General features: G+C 41.5%; 1 protein-coding gene across 1 annotated transcript; it reads left to right on the forward strand.

Annotated features, from left to right (window-relative positions):
- Nucleotides 1-12,983: 12,983 nt before the first annotated feature.
- NQO2 (N-ribosyldihydronicotinamide:quinone reductase 2) lies at nucleotides 12,984-21,979 on the forward strand. The gene is made up of 6 exons (XM_052697596.1): nucleotides 12,984-13,393; nucleotides 14,682-14,846; nucleotides 16,210-16,340; nucleotides 18,378-18,491; nucleotides 20,198-20,299; nucleotides 21,207-21,979. Exons 1-6 carry the CDS (start codon nucleotides 13,387-13,389, stop codon nucleotides 21,378-21,380), a joined length of 693 nt encoding a protein of 230 aa, XP_052553556.1. The 5' UTR covers nucleotides 12,984-13,386; the 3' UTR covers nucleotides 21,381-21,979.
- The last annotated feature ends 342 nt before the right edge of the window (nucleotides 21,980-22,321 follow it).

A 22,321-nucleotide genomic window follows, 5' to 3' on the forward strand; every position in this document is an offset into this window, starting at 1 on the left:
CTCCCTCAATTTAAAACCATTTCCCCTTGTCCTGCTGTTATCTACCCCCTCCTATTTGTAAGCTCCCTTTAGGTACTGAAATGCTGCACTGAGGTCACCCCGCAGCCTTCTTTTCTCCAGGCTGAACAAGCCCAGCTCCCTCAGTCCATCCTCATAGCAGAGGTGCTCCAGTCCCCTGATCATCTTCATGGCTCTCGTCTGGACCCTCTCCAACAGTTCCCTGTCTTTCTTGTACTGGGGGCTCCAGACCTGGACACAGTACTCCAGATCAGGCCTCACAAGAGCAGGTAGAGAGGGACAATCACTTCCCTGTCCCTGCTGGCCACCCCAACACATTGTTTTACTAGGAAATACCTCCTTCATCATGTAAAGCTCTTCTACATTAAGAAGGTACATTTGGTGCAGGCACCATGATGTAGCAATTCATATTTCTGAAGCAAAACACTGGCTTCGGTACTTCTTGGAAATTAACTACAAAATTGCAAAACACCTGGTCAATCGGTTGCCTGCTGGAAGAGCCAAAATAGCATCCTACTGTCCCAACCATATGGTCCTTGTGAGTATTTTTGGATAATATAGAAACAGTACAGTTAGAGAAATATGGCTTCATTCAGTTTCTGAAAAATTAAAGGAGAGGTATGCATAAGGTCTGGAAAGTATAGGCAGAATAGGCAAATGGCCACATTCTGTCCAGGAAAGTGAGCTGGACAACACTGAAGTAGTGAAGTAGGTATACTCAGGGAGGCAGAAATCATCAGGGAAACAGTTGTGTTCATCATTCTTCTGTTGCCTCAGGAATCTCTGAATCTTTCCTAAAATCCATTATATCCCATCTCCCAGTTCTTCTGTCTTTTCTACTTCTACCCAGCCTTGATATCTTTGGGTATGCACTGGCACTGGGCTGGTTCTGGCCAACATACTGCCTTAGAAGTCACCAGCACGAGCACAGTGATACTGCTTGCATGGGAAACATTCTGAGTCACCAGCAAGGGAAGAGTTTTCTGCACAGTCAAGGAAATGAAACAAGGGCCGATTGTGGGATACAGATACAAAGAAACTAAAGAAAGAAGCTTAAACAGCTCCTGGAGAAAGGGAGGCCCGCAGGCTAGGTAGTACTTTCATCACTCATAATATAGTTTCATTATGTATGTGGTTCCTTCGCTTTCTCTCATAACTTCCTTTTCAAAAGCTTGTGTAATACACATGCAAAGATACATGTTACTGGGAATAGCCTCTACATACCTATCAGACTCCTCAGTATCCCTCTAAACCTCTCCATGCAGACTCCACTTTTGTTGTGCACTTCGTAAGTGAGCTCAAGGTGTCTTCTCTTTCAGCTCCTTCAGCATAACCCCCAGCCTGGTGAGTTTGAAGAAAATCAAATTATGTAACAGAACATAGATACTGCTAGAGCAGCCCATCAGAAGAAGGAAGGAAGCACAGGACTTTTAAACAACTTCTCCTTTTTCACAAGATCTTCCCATGAGGGCTTTCACAGGTCAGCACGGTTAAGCGTGCAGCTGCATCAGGCAGCAGTCTCACACGATCCATTCACAACAGACCCTTTACAAACTCATGGATTCAGTGTTAATTTGTTGCTGAGGGCTTATAACCTGTTTTGTTTGTTTGTTTTAGTGTTTACATGGAAAAGATATTATACAACAGAGCTGAGCTCAACTCCTCCGCAGAAGATCCTTCACGAATGCAGTGACTGACAGGTTGTGAATTGGTTTGGTTTAGTGTGCATTATAATGCACACTACTACCAAGAGACTTAAGAATATTTATTAGGAGTATTAAATTAGGATGGCCCATGGATCAAACTCTACTGCATCAGAGATTGTCCAAGTACCTCATCTGAGGTTCTGTTGCTACATTAATAATAGATTTACCAATATTGGAGGCTTAAACCCCCCAAAAGATCAGCTCATCCCTCCACCTTTCAAATTAGAAAGATGAGAATACAGATGTGAGAACTTTTCTGAACAGGTTTTCATTTCCAAGAAAAAGTTTTGGAACACAAACACTAAAGCACATAACTTAATTAAATATACCCTCATTAAAAACTGGAATAAAAGCTTTGGCTCCTCTTTTATAGAGGAAATATCTATGACTGCAGCTATACTTTTGTAACTGTGTACATCATTGCACAGCTATTTTAATTAATGCTGATCTAGAATCTCTTTAAGTGGAGTGTGCTTTCTAACATAGAATAAACTGCCACAAAAGAAAATGAAGGTAATGTTTGTGACAGAAACAACATCTGAACTACGTATATTGATTTCATAAACACAGGCTGTTAACTCTGAAAAGCTGAAGTTTCATTAGATAACTCGCTTGCATGCTTGAACCTTATACCTGACTGATGTCAAGAGTAAGTAGATTCATACCCAAGTGAGGGCTGGTCCTTCTGTTGACAAAACAGTGATTTACTATCAACAGTTAAGATTTTACATCCAACACTTACAGTCTTGGTTTCATTCAATTTACTTGGCTTTCATTCTTTGTCTTACTGAAGACCTTGCCTGGTTTTCATACCTCCAGCTGTGTTTCTCCTAGTTCCGTACTACCTCAGAAGGTACAGGAGGTCTCTAGTTGGAAAAATCAAGTACACAGGGGAATGAAGGTTCACTTTATTCTTTCACATTTGCATTATATCACCTACATACAATCATCTCTTTCCATACACCCACATTCTTTGTTCAAGAACCAAAATTGTTAATAAAATTTGGCATATGAAACTGTACAATCCTGGGACCTGGGGACAAACAAAATTAGTCTTGCAAGCCCAGACACAAATTTCACATCTCTACCTTTGGCTCCACGCAAGTCTTTCAAACTCATGGGGAAGCCAGAGCAAATCTCTCTCAGTAACATATCTCACACTCATTCAGCATCACTGCAACAGTCACAATTTCTACTAGATGCTTTGCTTCTGGCTGTGAGCCACCTCCCTCTGTGTGCAACATGCCTATCTTCTCCCTCATACAGTGGGGTTACGTGTATTGTGCAATAGAGCTTCAAGCTGAACTGTTTTCCTACACGACGGTTGCTCAAGAGCTCTGCTGTGGGCAAGGAAAAAGTGAAGCACATTTGACTTTTGATGAGACCACTACCATTTCCTTCTCATCACATCCCCACCTCAACAAGGGTTCTCAGCAGAGTTCAGAGGAAAGTGAGCAGTGGGTGACACAGACTCATGATGATGACACCACCAATAAATTAGTCAAAAAGGTGGATAACCAGACAGGTCTTGGAAGACACAGACAAACATGTATTCCCATTCCTGTTTCAAACAATATAATTGTTATTTTCTTAAGGTTTTATATGAACCCTAGGATGTAAATATAAGAGGGCAGCTTTCCAATATACAGCTAAATTGTGGAAGTGAGAAAGGAAATAATCGGTGCTATGGGATACAAGAACTACGAAGAGGTGGTTCCTCTCTAGACACCTTTCAATATAGTGAAAGAATGATTTCAGGTTTCATACTGCTCTAGGATTACAAGTCAAGAGAAGAAGTTGGATATGGTAATCAAAATGAAATTGAAATGTTTTTTCAAAAAATGATATTCTCCAAAAGCAAAGTCATAAAGAGAGGACTCAGGTATTCACATGTCAAACATCAACCTGCACCAGAAACCATAAGAACAGCTTTACAAGTGCCACTAGCCACGAGCACACACACAAAGAAATGAGTCACTACATCACAAGGGATGAAACCGTAAGAATTACCAAACACTGTTCATTATACTCACACAGCCTTCAAAAGTCACACTCCAGCACACATGAAGTCAGTAAAAAAGCTGGCCTCTTTCCAGCGTGCATGAAAATGCTTTTACTTCAGAAAATACAGATGAGAATGGCTTGACTAAATGTCTGTGCAGTGTAACTACTGTCACCCATAGTGTTATGCAAACAGTTCACTATTTGTCCTACGATTTCTGTTAGCACAGTGCCTAGAGGATTCCAAGTGTGACTCCCATCGTGTTAGGTACTGAACATTATGCAGTTCTGCCTGCCTGTACTACTGAAAATATAGTAGTAAGTCCTGTTGTGCAATATAGATGCTTGAAGGAGAGCAGTTTTGATGCATTTTGGTCAAGGGTTTTGGTATGCAAACAAAACTAAAAGGAAGAAATTGGTTTCTGTTAAACCCAGGCTAAATTTTCCAGCTCAACCTCTGCCATACAACTACTTGAGCAGATGACCAGTAATCCACAGAGGTTTCTGCTACTTTATTATTTTTAACTCAACTCTGTGATGTATTTACATAGGTCAGGAACATGTCGTGCATGTTCCTGTTCCCATTTCTCTCATCTTTCCAATCATCAATCATCTTTATTTTTTAGATCCTTTCCTACAGTTTAAAAATAAAAAAAATAAATAATAAATAATAAATAATTAATTAAAAAACCCCCACCTCTGGTTAAAAGTTGAGCATTTTATTTGGCAGTAACATCAACGTCAATGGGTCTCTAAGAAACTCACCGTAACAGAGACTGTGTGATTCTGTAGCAATCCCCCTTCTCAACACAGGTACCCAAAAACGAGATACATTAATTCAAGTTAAGTGAATGAGCACTCAAACTAAGGGTCTGTGCAACTTCCCCCTTTCAGAACAGATTGCCAATGGCAGAGATGAAGTTTTCTTGTTTCCCAGTCCTTCACTTGTTTCCTTGACTATTCTGCAGCTAAACTAAAAATACTTTTTATATTGCATCCAACAACAGTAATGCACACATTTCAAAGTAAAACTTCCATAGCAGTATTTTGGGAGGTAAAGACAGAAAAAGAAAAGAAAAGAAAAGTAAAAAAAAAAAACCAGCACTACCAACAAAAAAAGCAATCAACATATATTGCTAGGATATTTTGCCATACAGTATAACTGCAGTTAGGACTTCTGGAAGTTTCGATTCCTACAACCCGACAGAAGAAAAGACAACCATGATCTTTCTATCCAAAAATCTACAAAGATTTTTTTTTTTCAGTGTTTGAGTTTGCAGGGAAAGAAGGAAGATGGTGAGAAAGGGTGAAGAAGGAGAGGAGAAGAGAAACTCTCTTTCAGTTTTCCACCTCGGGTTTCATTGTTAGCTATTTGTACAGCAGACACCATCCTGCACTTGGGGTCGAGCCTCTGAACCACAACAATTAATACCAGAACACATTATTTGAGCTTGTAAGGTAGTGTGACGCAGGATGCTAAATGATGATAGGCCACAGAAAAGGTCAAAAAACCCAATGGGGGCAAGCAGTGCACGTGTTGAGTACTGTGAGAGCTATGCTGAGTAGCTGCACGGATAACTGAGTTTGGGGGATTTCTCAGTTCTGCTCATTGCCCTCAGAGTTTGCAATGCTGCAAGTAGCAAAGAAAAAAATGGGGGAGGGGATGGGAGAAAGGCTGTGCAGATGTGTGGTGAGGACGTAATTCTAAAATGTGGCAGTGCTGTTGCAGCAGTGGTGGATCTGCACTGCTGGTTACAGTGCTTCAGCAAGTATATTCTGTGCTTGAGTCTTTCATGTAGGAGGTCTGGGCACAAGTGGGGATACCCCGAATCAATGCTGAAAAAAAGGGTCAAATCACACATATATCTGTATGCCTAATTCCAGTTAGTACTGGGGATCTCTCTGAACCGTATACTAAGCTTATACAACTATGTCATACAGAGCAAGTGGAAATGCAATCTAAAGTAATGGGGCACACTGAGGTGATAGTCCACATTATTGCAACAGATCTAATCACTTTAACGATGCATTGCTCAAACCAGAACTCTGAAAGCACATGCTAAACACTAAGCACATGTAAATCATTCAATTAACAACTTACAGGAATATGTAATTTCATATCACCTTAATGCACGACAGACTGTCATTTGCCAAAATCTACTGAATTCCTTGGTTTCCAAGACTATCATACTCCACCTTACAAGGCAGCTTACCAAGTCACGTTCTGCACTGATACTGCAGGAGTATCTCCTTCTGTGGCAAGCTCCTTCTCCTTCCCATGCGTGTGGAGGAGGCACGCACAGGCAGTGGTTACATTTGTTAAAACTACCCTTTCACACCTCTGGTGAGTGCCATCCTGAGTAGGCAGGGAGTGCCCCTCAGATACAGTAAATCCCCAGCCCTGAAAAGGCTCACATTATATACTCGGTGTTTTAAAAGCTTTTAGTTTTATCTGAATCAAAATTGAAAGCACTACAGCCCAGGTGTGCTTAGGAGCTGACCTGTGGGGACTGAGAGGTTGAGATCCAAGCTGCTGTTCTTCTCTCACCAAAAACCAGTTGTCCCTGGGGATGGTCTTGGCAGCTGCAGCTAGAATCAGGACAGCTCAAAGAGAACAGCTGAAACAAATATCCAGGCAAAGATGCCTTGAGGCAGAGGGTGACATAAAGGCAATGTTCCTGCATTTAGGCAATAGTGAAAACAACAGTAGCTAATACCAGGAATAGGTCTTCAGCTACCTCCTTCCTCTAACATTCTGGTACATCCTCAGGGAACAAATAGCCACAGCCTCCCCATGCCCAGGAGCAGACATCTGTCTTTTCCAGAATGTATGGGTACCACTTTTTAATTTTCCTCTGGGTTACAGCCCCATGACTAACACTGAACTTCAAGCTGTGCAACCCAGCATTTTGTCACAAGTTTCACACTTCAGTGCACCTTGGCCCTCAAAATGCATGGTATTACAGCTGAGCAGGAAATTAAGAATGGGGGGAAGGTAAGGCATCTCCCCAGGCTGAAGTGATTTCAATGTGCAGAATAGAGTTGAGAAACTGGCAGCTCACAAGCAGCAAGACTGTAGCCTGATGGTTTATGTCTGTTACTGCAATGAGGAGAAATCTGGACCACTGCTATTTCTCCAGGCACCATCTTCTGCATTTACATTACACAATCATTACCTAAAATTGTCCTGGGAAAATTCTAAGTCAGGAAGTTTGGACCAGATGGATTTAAACATTACAGATTAGACAGGAGAACAGTTTACAGGGCAGGAATCTTGAGCATAGGCAGATGGGAGATGGCTATACGTTCTGCTGAATCACTCCCTCAGTCTCTAAGTACCAGTTTTCCTATAAAAAGAACATATACTATCATTAATGTATATAATTATTACTGCATTGTTCTTGTTTTTTACCAATACTATAGCAATAATATCTGCTCTATGCATAAAGTGCTGTATGTTAGGCGAAGCTCACATTATACAGAAATTTTTCTGGTATAAAAATAGCCCAAGAAGGGTTGGTTGTGGTAACAAAATAGCTGCTCAACAGAATTGCACAGAAATGAAGCAATGAAAATGGGTCCTGACATACATTTGAAAGATGCCACACTTGACATCAGCATACACACGCATTTTGTATCTACAAATGCAAGAAAGACTTTGACTCACTATTTTACTGATCTGCCGAGAAAGAAGGTTGGTACATGGACCTACTGTTCACTGTATTTCAGCGACTTAATGCTTTCAGAAGTGTGTTCTCAGCTCTCCAGCACCCTCTTCTGGGCTTTGGCTAGGTAAGCACTATACTCCCTTTTCTAAGGTTCGCCATAGGCCAAAATAATGTCGGAACGCTAAAGATTATGAATTGTTTCTTTACTCCAGTTGAAGCTTTAGAGATTATTTGCGTGCATAAATTCATAGGAGCCTCCCCCCAGAATTATGTCTTCTGTATAATAATCTGACTCAGATTCAACTTGTCAACCAGAATATCCAGTTCCCTTTTCATGGGGCTGCTCTCCAGCCTCTCTTCCCCTAATCTGTACAGACATCCAGGGTTGCCCCTACCCAGGTGCTGAATCTGGCACCTGCTCTTGTTGAACTTCACGTGTTTGGTGATTTCCCAGACCTCTTATTTGTCAAAATCTCTTTGTGAGGTCCCTCTACCCTCAAGGGAGTCAAAAGCTCCTCCAGGTCTAGAGTCATTTGCAAATTTACTTGCACCTTCATATCCTTCATCCAAGACACATCCAAGACAAGATGAAGACATTAAAGAGAACTCACCCTAAAAAGGAGCCCACTCATTAGTGATTGGCTGCCAGCCTGATGTAAGCTCATTTATTAGAACCCTTTGATCCCAACCTGTCAGTCAATAGTTTAACCTTCACATTATGTTGTTGTCCAGCTTTATGCTGGATATTTTGTCCATAAGGGTATTGTAAGGAACAGTATTGAAAGCACTGCTGAAATCCAAAAAGATTACTTCATTTGGCTTCCCTTGGTCAACCAGGTGGGTAACCTTGCCATAAACAGAGATTAAGTTAATTAAACAGGACTTTCCCCACATGAGCTTGTATTGGCTGTGACCAGCAACTACACTGTCTTTTCATTTGTTTTTCAATAATCCTTGAGCTCAACCTTGTCACAGAAGGACAGTTTTGCTACTTATAAATAAGTAATCTCTTCTGCACTTTTTGATTCACAAGTCTGGCCTGAGATACTCATTTGAACACAGACTGAAATGTCAAATCTGACCACTTCAATCTTCGTGTACAGAAGACAGCAGATCTAGGATTTGCCTTTGTATCTGAATAATGAGAATATTTGCCAAGGCAGAGGCAGTATGTCTTTGCCTCACTTGTGATTGAAAGGCAACAGGGTGTGAACACACTGTCTCTCAATTTCTTGCAGTTGTTCATGGAAATGCAGATTAGAATGAACATTAAAGAGTATCTAAGGAGTTTACATTTCAGGGAAAGGCACTGGTGCAAATGACTTGAACTAGAAGCAGCAATGCATTAGCTGTGATACTAAAAACATGAATACATGTGAGCATGGTTTTCTGAGAAGGTATCTTTAAGTCTACAGATACCCTATATTTCCACCTGTTTCATTTTGAATACTAACTCCACACAGAGTTTTAATGATTTTTTTTCCTCAGAGGAGAATGGGACAAAGGAGTAAATTTTTCAGAGTAATAATTCTTACTTTAGATGAAAAAACAAGCAATCAAACAAATGAACTTGGAAGGCTTTTTTGTATATACTGCACTTCAAATTTATTTCCTATCTCAGATGTGAGACTTGTATTTTTTTATTATGGAGAAAAGGCCATACATCAAGCTAACACTCTGTTTGCATATTCAAGTTAATGCTTTTCTAAATTACAAAAATGAGGCCAAAATTGAGACTAGTTGTTGGATGAAGCCTTTTATAGCAGAGGATGAACATATAATTACACAGAACTGCTAAATTGCACTTCGGTATCAGCAGATACAAAAGGTGCTTTGAATAGAGACATTGACAAATTAGCAGACTGGGAAACCACCAGCCACATGAAGATTAACAAGAGCAGGTGCCAGTTTCTGCACCTGGTGCAAGGCAGCTTTGGATATCTGTATAGACTGGGGGACAAGAAGCTGCAGAGCAGCCCCATGGAAAGGATCTGGGGGTTCTGGCTGATGACAAACTGAATCTCAGACAGCGGTGCCCTGTCAGACCAAAGGTCCAAACATACACTGTGGTGCATCAGGCCCAAACCAAGGAAGGGGCTGCCCACTGTGCTGTGCTGTGCACCTCCATCACTAGGCACAGGTTTAAGTGCCATCATATGAGAAGGACATAAAACAGCGACAGGAGCCGAGGGAACACCATGAGGCTGCATCATGGGAGGGTGAGGTGTGGGTTAGGGAAAGGTTCCGCACCAGGAGGTGGTGGGCATGGAATGGGCTGCCCAGGGCAGTGGGCACGGCCCCAAGCGCTGGAGTTCAAGGAGTATTTAGACAACACTGTCAGACGTGGAGTTTGGATTTCAGGTGGTTCTCTGTGGAGCCAGGAATTGGACTTGAAGATCCTCATGGGTCCCTTCCAATTCAGCAAATGCTGTAATTCTAAAAAAAAGTTTCAGTGTGCAGTCTCCTACCTAACATCAACATTAACAACCTGGTATTGGAAACAGTGAGCAAGACAGTGCTGAGAATATACTTCCAAATTAAATTGCTAAAATACAGTGAGCAATAGATCCATGTACCAATGTCTTGTCTTCTTTCTCACTGAAGCAGCAAAACAAAAAGGGAGTTAGTCAAAGTCCTCCTTGTGTTTGGCAGATACAACACGTGTGTGTTCACGTAGATACAGAACACGTGTGTGTTCACCCTATGGATGCCATCTTCCAAATGTATTTCAGGACTCATTTTCATTGCTTCATTTTGCTATTACATTACCACAACCAACCCTTCTTGGGCAGCTTTTTTTTTTTCCTATCAGACAAACATCTATATAACCTGAATTTCACCTGTAGCTATAGTTTACTCATAGAACAAACACTGCTGTCACAGTAGTTGGTACAAACCAAAAATAATATAATAATAATAGTTTATATTCTATGCATAGGCAAACTGATACCTTAAGACAGAGGGAGCGATTCAGCAGTTTGTAGCTACCTCCCATCTGCCTATGCTCAAAGTTTCTGCCCTATAAACTGTTCTCATGTCTAATGTGTAATGTTTAAATCCATCTGGTCCAAACTTTCTGACCTAGAATTTTCCCAGGACAATTTTAGGTAATGATTGTGTAATGTAAATGCAGAGGACAGAGCTGGACTCAATGACCACAGTGGGCCCCTTCTAAATCAGGAGATTCTTTCATTTTATTAAATTTATGCATTGCATAGGTTGGTACTTGACTAACTGCTCCCCTAATACCTTGGCAAAGACTTGCTAGGAGAAGTTGCAGTTAAGTTTCAAACTGATAAAGCCTTAAATATGTATTTGAAGGCATTCTAAAACATTTGAGCATTATTAAATATTTAACATCACGAGTTTTAAAAACAAGCTGAATGAGTAATCAGAATTGCTTCCCAGGACACTGTCCTCGTTGATGCTTTGTTTTTCACTTAGACACTGTATAATTCTTAACACAAGAGGTTACCGTTTTCAATTTCTGTTACTCACTCCCAGACAGAGGCTGAGAAGAAAAACAGGTCACAGTAAGAGGCTGTTTGTTACGTAGTCTTCCTGCTTCCTTCCTTCCTGTTATTGAAGCCTGTCAAATCTACTGCTTTGAAGAGAGAGACCCATATGAGGTTGACTGTCTCCTTTTCATTGCCTCACAAAACAATCACAGGAGTAACAACAGTGTTATAGAGACACGTATGATGGTACTGTGCAGAATTTCAGCATTCGCAGCTTTACAACTACTGTCTCAGGGGTCTTGTTCTCTGGAATGTTCACTGAAAACTAATTTTGTAGAGAGTGTCTCCTATACAGTGATATGTATCATTTTTCCTTACTGCTTATTCTCACTGTGGCAAAGGTTCTTCAACATTTCCTCTGGAAGAGAACCTGCATTAAAGATAAAAAAACTTGCCCTTGATGAAGGCTTCATTTCACTTTAACCACCCTGATAAAAGTGCAAACCCTTGCAGAAAGCACTAGAGGGCACAACAGATGTCCTTTGGATACATATTTTAAAATTTTAACACACTACTGAAGAGAAATAACCATGTGCACAATAAACTTGGTATTACTCCTCAGAAAATTATAAGGAAACTAAAATCATTCCTGTGTAGCTATAATCTATTTTATTTACTTTCCAAGGAAGATGACTGTACCTTGCACCCTAGTCCAGCAAATCACCTTTGGTCATAGGGCACTAGCAGTGATGGCCTGTCGTTCACTGTCATGACCTGCGCAAGAACAAAGGGGCATCAACTGAAGCTGTTAGGAACCAGATGCAGAAGAGCCAAAAGGGATCATTCTTCACACAGAAGGCAAGTCTGTGAAAGTTTTTGCTAAGAACATTGCACATTTAAGGAATTGGCATGGATTCATAGGGAGGTCAGGCAAAGTACTTAACAGAGAGGTAAACTGAAGTTTACCAAACAAACTGCTGTACGTTCAGGTCCACGGTGAAGATATCTGCAGGCTAAGCAGTGGGGCAAATATCCTACATGTTTACCCTGCCCTTACTCTTCTGAAGGAAGCTACTTGTGAGCAGAGCTGAAGACAGGATACGAAGTTAAACAGGCCTTTGGTCTGAATCCCTACTGCCATTGTTATTTTCTTAGGATCTATGTTTTATATTAGAGAGGAGAACAGCCTGTGCCAATCAAAAGCAAGATAAGCTACAAATATACATATTTCTTATGAGGCCCAACTCAGTCAGTGCTCAGGGATAACTGACAGGGACAGGAGATTTAATCACTGCTACTTTTTTCATTGATAATTAGCAATGAATTCCTTAGAGTGAGAAATATATTTATAGGAAAAAGCAAAAAAACATTCTTTTTTTGCTACAAGAAAAGACTGAAGAGAGATATCAAATGCAATGGGAGGGGGGGAAGAGAGACAGAGATTTCCAACCTGCAAAATGAAATTCTCATTGCAGGTGTACGCTGCTCTTTGAAGATGGCTGAGCCACTCTTAACACTTTACTGGGAACTAAATAACATTAAAAATGAGGGGGATGCAAAAGAAGTGGAAGAGAGACCGTAAGAAACTCCATTCCATCTCACAAAGTTGCCCAAACAGCAAAAGTAAATGGATTCTTAAAACCTCTGAACTTTTTCTTAAAGCTCCGAAAAATGCACTCATTCGATTTCTAAGAAATGCCTGAACCAGGCTGCTGAAATCCTTACGAGGGGACTTGTCCAAAGGCAAACAGGAAAACAAACTGAATTTGTGTCTCCCGTAATCTGGGCAGCAGGTGAAAAATGCCAGTGTGACGCAGGTAGCTCTGGCACTTATTGATCAGTCAAACGCTTGGTTTTCCCCTCAGATTCTCCATTTGGAAACCCCAAAGAGTCGTTCTGACCCCTCTACACACGGGGTTGGTGGAGGTATGGATGTACCTATCACCGAGCTGCTGTTGCCAGCGACGAGCATCGCCCTTTACAGCAGAACACGAGCACGTGATCATCACATACATACACCTATACACGTAAACACAACGGGAATGACAACGCGCAGCATAACCAACGCCTCCAGCAGCCACAGCCTCGGGCCATGGCCCGCCCCGCACAGGGGCCCGCCCTCCGGAAGGCGCCGGGAGGGAAGCGAGAAGTCGCTGCGGGTAAAGCACGGCCGGGAGGGTTGCGGAGGCGCTGCGGGGTCTGCGCTGCAGCGACGGTGGGGAGCGGCGAGTGGGTCTGAAACGGGGTTTGGAAAAGCAGCAGGAAGAAAGGCCGAAACGCAAGCACGATTCTCTGCCAGCCGTGGGGCGAGGAGAGATTTAAGAAGGCCGTCCTCGCACAGCGCTCTGTCTGCTCGGCAGAGCTCACACAAGATCTGCTTGCGGGCCCCCCGCCCTGCTCCTGCAGACAGAGACCGCACGGGGCAGAGATCTTCGTCTACCTCCTGCTGGTGTTCCTCACGTAAACGAACGCGTGGTTTGAGCTTGCAGGCCGTATCGGAGTCACAGGACAGAGCCTTCCAAGCACTACTGGAGAATGGCAGGTAAGAATAACTACTGATACAAATGCGATTCACTTAGACCCTCGGCAGGCTGGGGTATGGAATGCCTGTAGTGTTGACTTGTGATACGAAGCCGTTATTTTGTCAAATCACCTCAATTCCCTCAGTGAAGGATGCGTTTGAAAACTCCAGTCTCTCCAAACACGGTGTCACAGTGCCCTCAGCTGCACTTCAAGGGCAACAAACCACTGGAGAAAATGAAATCATGAGATGCCGAATTACATATTGCCAGGGCAACAAACCACTGGAGAAAATGAAATCATGAGATGCTGAATTACGTATTGCCAGCTGGGAACTGAGAGCTGCTTGTTTTGCATATTCAGTCTTTTTCTATAGTACCTGGAAATTTCAGATAATAGAATCATAGAGTCATTAAGGTTAGAAAAGACTGCTAAGATCACCTAGTTAACTATCAACCATGCCCACTAACCATGGCCCTCAGTGCCACATGCACGTGTTTCCTGAACACTCCAGGGATGGTGACTCCACCACCTCCCTGGGCAGCCTGTGCCACTGCCTCGCTGCTCTTTCTGAAGCCACATCCCACCATATCTGCCTTGCCGTTCAGTTTAGCTTAAATACACTCTGTTGGCAGTTTGACATAAACCAGAAAGCTCACTGGCACACTAAGAAAAATCCTGTCACTTTTTGTTGGTGTCCCCATGAAGACACTGAAGTGCGACAGTGGCATCGAAACATCCGATATTGTCACTCACACATCACTAAAACAGAAGACGTAGAGAGAACCCGCAGGAAGGTGCTCTAAGCTCCCGGAAATCGTTTCTACAACAGTTTGGAGGACGTGTAAGTTGGTGCTGCTTTGATCCTACCCTGTTTGCACAATTGCTGTGGCCTGTCTAGCCAGCTAAGGGAGCCAAGCCAACAAGCCAACAGAAGGTTATTTTTGTTTCCTGTTGCAGGGTGTTTTGTGGGGTGGTAGCAGAATCAGCCAAACACAAAAGCTGATTCAAGAGGACCTTGTCAGAGGAGAAATTGGAACGCCCTTAGTTGAGCTGGTGTAGGGCAGCGTGGCCTGCTAAAGAAATAGATCCACTGTCCACTGAGTTCCAGCTAGGAAAACCCAGCATAGCACAGAATTGTTGCAGAGGCACTTACTGATTACTTCCTCACGAGTCACTTCTGTCAAGCAGGAATCAAATGCTGTTGCTGTGATTTTCACTAGTTTGGTGCTGCTTGGAAAACACAGCACAGAAACTGTTTTGTATTTGCCTATCTCAAGGGTGTCCTCTGCTCTTCTTTCTGCCTCCAGGGAGAAAAGTCCTGATAGTCTATGCACATCAAGAGCCCAACTCTTTTAATGGATCTTTGAAGACGGTTGCTGTGGAAGAACTGAGCAAACAGGGCTGCAGTGTCACAGTGTCTGACTTATATGCAATGCAATTTGAGCCACGGGCAACAAGAAATGACATTGTTGGTGAGAAATTTTTCAGCAGTAGCAATGAGACAAACTTGCATCTTGTTCATCCTGCTGCATTAACAATCTAGAGCCCATGCTGCTAGGTGCGCTCTGAAAAGCAGTTGCTGTAATTCTGTACAAATATAACTCAACTAACAAGACTCTGATTTTTATTTTCTGCAAGCATTGATCAAGAAATGTCAGTGTAAGTATCACCTATTTTTTAATAAACCTTAGAAGTGCCCCCTCAGTTAGAAAGACGAATAATCTGTACAGTACAGACCTTTAAACAGTGTTCTGTCTATAGTAGGGAATCAGGGATGCCATTGTTTTCCTGGTATTTGCAATCAACTGAAGAGACACTCGAAGAACAACCTCTCTTTAATGAACAATATTACAAATTCTTTCTGCAGATTAGCTCCAGGCATTTAAGTGCACGGGCTTGAGAGTCATTTTGGCATCTCATAACGATTTAATAGCATTTAGCCATAGTAATTTTTCTAGTCAAGAAAAACAAAACTTTAACACCAGCTATGAGAACTGACAGTCTTTCTTTAGAGCAAGAATCAAAAAGAAGTGTCGCAGGTCTAAGGTGAATACTGGCAAAGAGAGAAGAAGATGCTTATCAACAGTGAGACTGCAAGACTTAAGCATTTCTAGAAGTCCATTCCTGGGCATGACCCTTGGCTCACAGTGAGATTACTGAGAGACAGAAATGCATTAGCACTTGTTCAGAATCAACCTCTCATCTGAAGTCTATTTCTCTTGGGCGAGAAATGCCTTCAGATATTATTGTACAACTTACTTAGTTCAGTTTATGAGGTTAATACTTCCACCTTCCCATACTTTTAACCAGTCCTTTTGCTAAAGACTGATGAACTGCTAATTCAATCAGCAGGAACGGATGTGTAGTTTGATTTGGACATACCTGAATCATGATGGAGCCAGCACAGCCAATGGATACTGGGGCTGGGGAACCACCCAGCCTCTGCTGAGTTGCCACAGAAACTGAAGAGCAGCTACTGCGGTGACTGCGGTTTCAGTAATCTCTAATGCAGAGACAGATCAGCAAAATTCTCATACATCTTCTTAAATCATCCACCTGTATCACCAGATTAGGTCTTCTTTTTGCACATCACATGTTATTTCAGAAAGGTGAAAGTTTCAGTACTTGGAGGTCATACATTCCTCCCCACTTTACAGTCAGGTCATTACCTGTCAGCTGTGATGATACTGAATAGCCACGAAAAGAAATGTAAGTGGGGAAAAAAAGGCAAGCAGTAACTCATTTTAGAACTGCAGATCACAACATGTATTTGATTCTTATTTGGCTACAGTGCTGTGGATGGAGTAAGCAATGACTGTGCCCTTCTCTCCACAGGTTGCTTGCACAACTCAAACGAGTTCAGTTATGCACTGGAGATGACAGAAGCTTACAAGAAAGGATGTTTGTCCAATGATTTGATCGAAGAGCAAAAGAAAGTGCAGGAAGCAGACTTACTGATTTTTCAGGTCATTATTTTAAATTGCATTCAAATACTTGTGTTGTAATGTACAGGGCTGAACAGCCTAAAAGGAATAGTAAGTGAGAAGATGACAGATTTCATTAGGTACATTGATTCTAGCCAGAATGAAAACAGGCAGCAGTTCAGCAATCAACATAAACAGTTTGTACCCAGCATAGCAATTTCAAGGTGCCAGGTTTTTTCTGATATGGTGTGTATTTCAGAAAACATCAAAAATACCAGATCGAGTGTATTATTTGTGCTAGTACAGTATGAATTTTTCACACAAATAATGGCTCCACACTGACATTTTTAGCAAATAGGAAGGCATCTGAAATCAGATCTTGAAAACAGCCAAGTAAAATTCACACCTGCACTTCACTTAGAAACTAACATTCAAAAACAGTGCAATTAGAATGCTTTTGTGAAGACTGCTTCTTATGGCACTGCACTCTAAAACAATTGCATGGGTCCACTAGACTATAAAGTACTGAGTGCAAATGCTATAGTTCATACAGTTTCTCTGTATGAAAACAGTGCCTTATTATCATGCAGCCCAACCCTATACTCACATCTCGGAGCACAAGCAAAGCAAACACAGATTTATGCACACGAATGTAAGGGTTTAAATGCGAGTAAGCAGTTTCAAGTTTGGGAAACTGTAGCAAACACCAAACCATCAGTTATATGAACAAAGGCTTCTAAATAACAGCACAGGAACAAGCACAGATCAGGAGTACAATTACTGGAGTAGTTAGAACAGCAAATCCAGAAACTTGCTGCAACAAGGCCAAATGTAACATCTGTGTTCACAGCAATGTACCTGACCATGATTATCAGGCAGCAAGAAGCTGGGCATGGCTTCTTTTATGAGCAAGGAGTTTGGGGCAGCCAGCAAGCTTGGGGAGTTCTGACTTCCCCAACCATACTGCCCTCTTTCATTGCTGAGTTGGACAGGCAACATCTGGACTTGCTAGCTGAGTTTTACAACTCATCTCTGCTCTCTTCTGCAGTAGTCCTGTCTTTGGCGTGCCCAAAATATCACAGGAAGCAACACTAGCCCCACAATGTGGAAACAGTGTTCCCTATGGGAGATAGATGCCTGGGTGCAGAGCAGGTCCTAAATGAAACAGCAGCGTCAGCAGTGTAGAGAGTGAAGCATGTCACATACTTGTGCAAATGCAGGCAATAGCAAGGATAAAGTGCACAATGTACTGGCCTCCAGAGTGCTGATATTCAGGAAAATGCTGTGACCAAATTCGTAATCAAACTGTTGGCCTAGGCACAGCTTGCATGTATTCAGCTGTTCTGTTCCTGGTGAAATTTAGGATATGACTACATCCTGAGCAAGTATCTCAATGCACGTTTTCATCATTTTCAAAATACTGTGTCTCATATAAGTACCATAAAAACATCCCGACAGAAGAAGTTGCTTTCTACTTTCTGTCTGTAAAGTACCAGGAGGAGTAGAGCACATTCTGGTGCAGAAAAAATATAATTAATATAATACAATATAATAATAAGGAAAGAAGGTGGAAAAAAAGGAGACCTCCTGTTAAGAGAGGAAGTTTTCTTCTCAAAATGGTGGTTCAAGATCATCACGTCAGTGGGCTGCAAGACAGTGTCTTAAAACATCATGGCGTTAACAAACATCAGATCAGAACTGCTCACCAGATGTCCTGGTAATAGGTCTCCCTGTGGCCATTTTGGCAACAATAACCATTAGCTTATACATTGCTTTTGCATTTTGTATGGTCTCGAGTTTGAAAAACAACTTTTTGCAGCTCTACCATTTTCCAACTTCCACTCACGTGGAAGCTCTGACATTCACCGTGGTATTAACGCACTCCAGCTGCTCAGCTGTGTACCTGAGATTACTACAAACAGAGCACTTCAGTTATTTTTGCCAAGCATAGTTACTGCCTCTCTTCCTCGAAGATGTATACAAGATCTGAACAGATTAGGAAAACAAGAGATTGCTTACACACCAGGCCTAAGGACGCCCGGCTCTCTGCACTAACAAAGTCATTCATTTTTTGCCTAGTTTCCCTTATACTGGTTCAGCATGCCAGCAATCATGAAAGGCTGGATGGACAGAGTCTTGGTCCAAGGATTTGCTCACGATTTTCCAAACTGCTATGACTCCGGTTTGCTCAAGGTATGTTTCTGAGGCTTTTATTAAGTTCAGAATTTTTGCAGTGCACTTTAGGTAATGGTCTTTCTTTTCACAGAATCATAGAACCATAGCATGGCTTGGAAATGACCTGTTCCATTATGTTTGTATAAAGCTCTCACTTTCAGCTGTCCTCCATTCTGTGGAGGAATAACTCGTTTCTGGAAGCATCTGGCTTTATTCAGGCCTTCAGCACTGCAGTTATAAGGGCCACTCCAAAAGTAATGCCTCCAAATTTATTATGTTGGCCCACGATGTCAGGTGGTGGTATGGCAGTAGAGGTTGAATCTTCCCTCCAGTATTCTGTTACATGTTGTTGCTGTGTGACAGATGGAAGCAGAGGAGTGGTCTGACCAACTGACATCTGAAATGGAAGTGTGTATGAAACAAAGGCGTGGAACTTAATTCATCCATGCAGAAAACATGCCATTCATTGACATTCATCAATGCTTGCTGGACATTTCTGGAGACCAAGCAGGGGCTGTGAGCACAGTGAGGTGGTGAGTAGTACATTGCAGCAGTGGCAACACAGAGATAGTAATACTACATGCTTTTTGTACCTGTTGTAGTTTCCTTGAAAATAAATAGAAGGCATTACTTTTGGAGCAACCTTAATACATCAGTTCAGGTCTTTGACACTGAGGTACTTGTCAGTCCAAAGGGATCTTGAGCAGCACTCAGTAGTCTCTTGCGAAGTACAAGGAGTTACAAAAACTATATTCTAGTCCATTACTGGGCCTCATTCCCTCATCTTCCTCCAAAACGTAGTCCAGACATCAATGCTCTGCAGTACATTGCAAAAGGTAAAAAAAATAAATAAATAAAATGAATCATTTTGAAGTCAAGGGGGAAAGATGCAAGTGCCATGCTTCCAAATTCCAGCTGTAGCAGTTGGTTTTTTTGTTGTTACTTAGAGATATTCATACCAGTTCAGATGAGTGGGGCTATAGAAGGTCAATATCTTCATTCTTCCAAGCAGCCCTTCTGTGCACTGTAATCTTTGTCATTTCTGATTTTCACTATTCCAAATATTTCAGTTGGTTTACATTTGAGAAATAGCTGCCCCACTGAGACGAATAGGAGTAAGCTGCAATCATCATAGCTGCAAGCTGATCACAACAAGGAAGAGATACTGAGATACTGCACTGAGTCATGCCAGGAAAAATGTAGTTTTAATTACTAAGAGAGAACACATGCTGGGTACAAGCCTGTGGCCAATACCACAGTCATTGAATTGGAAGAAATGCGGGTTTTAGAACACCCGAGAAATAATTTGAAAATCACTTATAGCTTGGAAAGAGACAAGCAATCCCAAGTCTGAATGAAGTCTGTAGAATTCAATTTTTGCATTCATGAGAGAAGGGAATAAAGATATCCTCAGGAACAGAATGCTTTCCAGCCACAGTTTTCCAAACATTTAATCAGAGAAAGCAAGGGTCAGCCCTGTTTCATAAAAGGGTGTCAGCATATGCAGTTCCTTTTCTTTATGATGTGTCTCTGCACAGTCCATCATCTAGCTGCATACGTTCAGTCTGTGACTCCGTGCTGCTGCTACATCTGAGCTCTAGGAAACAGGAGACCCCTAGAAATTGATGATGTCCAGGTTTTCCTGAATCTCTCAAACTGTTCAGCAACTCTTCTTTAAACATGCCTAACTTAAGCACTGTGCTGTTTCGGTTTTTTAATTCTAGAACAAGTTAGCTATGTTTTCTTTCACTACTGGAGGAACTGAGGAGATGTATGCAAAAGGAAGCATGAGTGGTGACATCCGCTATATCCTGTGGCCCATGCAGGTATAATAAATCAAATCTGTTGTTGTTGTTACTTACTTGCCTGAATTTTTACTATTCAATTTTTTCTTTCAGTTGTATTGATGTTAGTTTTACATAAGATTTATTTATTGTGTGTTAGAAAAAGAAATAACTAGATTGCTAATTCCAACCATCTACAAGGTAGGCCCTATAATCTTGCAACTGCTTTGAAAGTCCAGAGAGTTTTAAAGTTGTTTTGTACCTTCTCTAAAGAAAGCTTATGATGTTTGCCTTTTAGCTTCTCTGGCATAATAGGATTTCCTTTAGCTCTAGCACAGAGTTTCTTTTCCCCATACCTACCTGAGTCATGTAGGATGGGGGACAGGAGGGCACTCACATTATCCTGGCATGTCTTTTCTTATTGCTGCTCTTTTGTCAGAGGTAGAAAAAGTGCTTTGAGTAATTTAGGTGGTAAGGCAAATTGAGCCAGCTACTTCTTGAAATAACACAATCAGTACGTATTAATTTCTCTAGATATTCTTTGGTCTAACCATTTGGAATACTGGCTGTGTGCCCTTATGAGGCTACCCAGCTGCATATCTCACAAATCAACTTCATAAAGAATGTTAAATGCAGCTGTGAATTCAGACACACAGAAATGGCAAGTTGAGCTGACAAATTGCACAGACCAGGATCAATGAAGCTGACCATATTCAGCACACTGTATGTCATTCTGCTTAATGCCTGCCCTTCAACACTAAGCAACTGCCAAGATCAATATTAAATGCCCACAATTAATTTCCCTTCTCCTGATAAAGGCTCTGGTTTAGAAAGCCTGTCTTACATAGGGTCATAGAAACAGTTTTAGACTTGAATATTCCACATGCTGGAATTGAAAGTGAAAAGCTAACTATCTGCTAAGGCGTTTCTTTCTTTCTTCTGGGTTCAGCATGGCATCATGCACTTCTGTGGTGTCAAAGTCCTCGAGCCTCACATCTGCTTTGCTCCGGAATACGTCTCTGAGGAGAAAAGGAAGGAGATGCTTAGTGCCTGGGCACAGCGACTGAAGACTCTTTGGAAGGAAGAACCCATCAACTGCACTCCTGAGTGGTATTTTAGTTAATATTCAAGCACAAGACTACAGATACTTTTTCTGTTCTTTTTGGTACTTTATCTCAATATCAGAATGTTAGCTTCAGAATTCACATTCATTATAGGTATCTTGAATACTACAGTTGGCAGCTTAGCCGTCAATAAAGCATTTGTCTTTATTGATTTCTGAAGAATTCTCTTCAATGATGGATGCACAGCTCTTTGTGAAGAACTATCCTTGCCCATATAATCTGTGACTTTCTGCCTGCATGTGGTTAGTAACACAAGAGTTGCAAATTATACCATTACTGCTTATGAAGCAGTAAAGTACGTCACCAATTTTATTTCAACACTCTTCATTCCAACTGCCTCTTTGTTTTTATTGGCCAGGAAATCACTGCCTATACTCAATCTCATTGTGGCCAAACCTGTTGTTTTGGTTTTTTGTTTGTTTTTGTTTTTTAAAACGACAGATCTACGCTTGTGCCTTTCAGCTATGAAGCTTGACTGCAGATAAATAAAAGGATGTACAGTTGCACAGTGACTCAGCAATAGACGATTTTTGCCTTGGTCCAATATCTCTTGTGCATGAAAGTGAGTGGGAATAAAATGGAAAATGTCATATGCACATGTTGTGGGAAAAGTACATTTTTGTCCAAAAGACACAAGGAAAATAACTTCAAGTTACCTAAAGAGGGATTGAAGAACAAGTAAAACCCTTTCTGCAGGAATTATTATTCCCTAAAGACAACTAATGAAACTATATCAGAATTTCCCAGCACATCCTGTATGCATTATTTCCTGCAGTGGAGATCGCACCAGAGACACAGGCAAAGATGGAATTGGGGTGTTACATGGCACAATAGGAGGTGTCTCCACCAAAGCAATCAAGACCAGAATATAATAGCTTTTAAAATTATTATTTTAATGATAAAGCCTAATTTCAAATGTGAAAATTTGCAGCTTCCTAAG

The sequence above is a fragment of the Tympanuchus pallidicinctus genome, unplaced genomic scaffold, assembly GCF_026119805.1.
Source record: "Tympanuchus pallidicinctus isolate F22 unplaced genomic scaffold, pur_lepc_1.0 scaffold31, whole genome shotgun sequence".
NCBI lineage: Eukaryota > Metazoa > Chordata > Aves > Galliformes > Phasianidae > Tympanuchus > Tympanuchus pallidicinctus.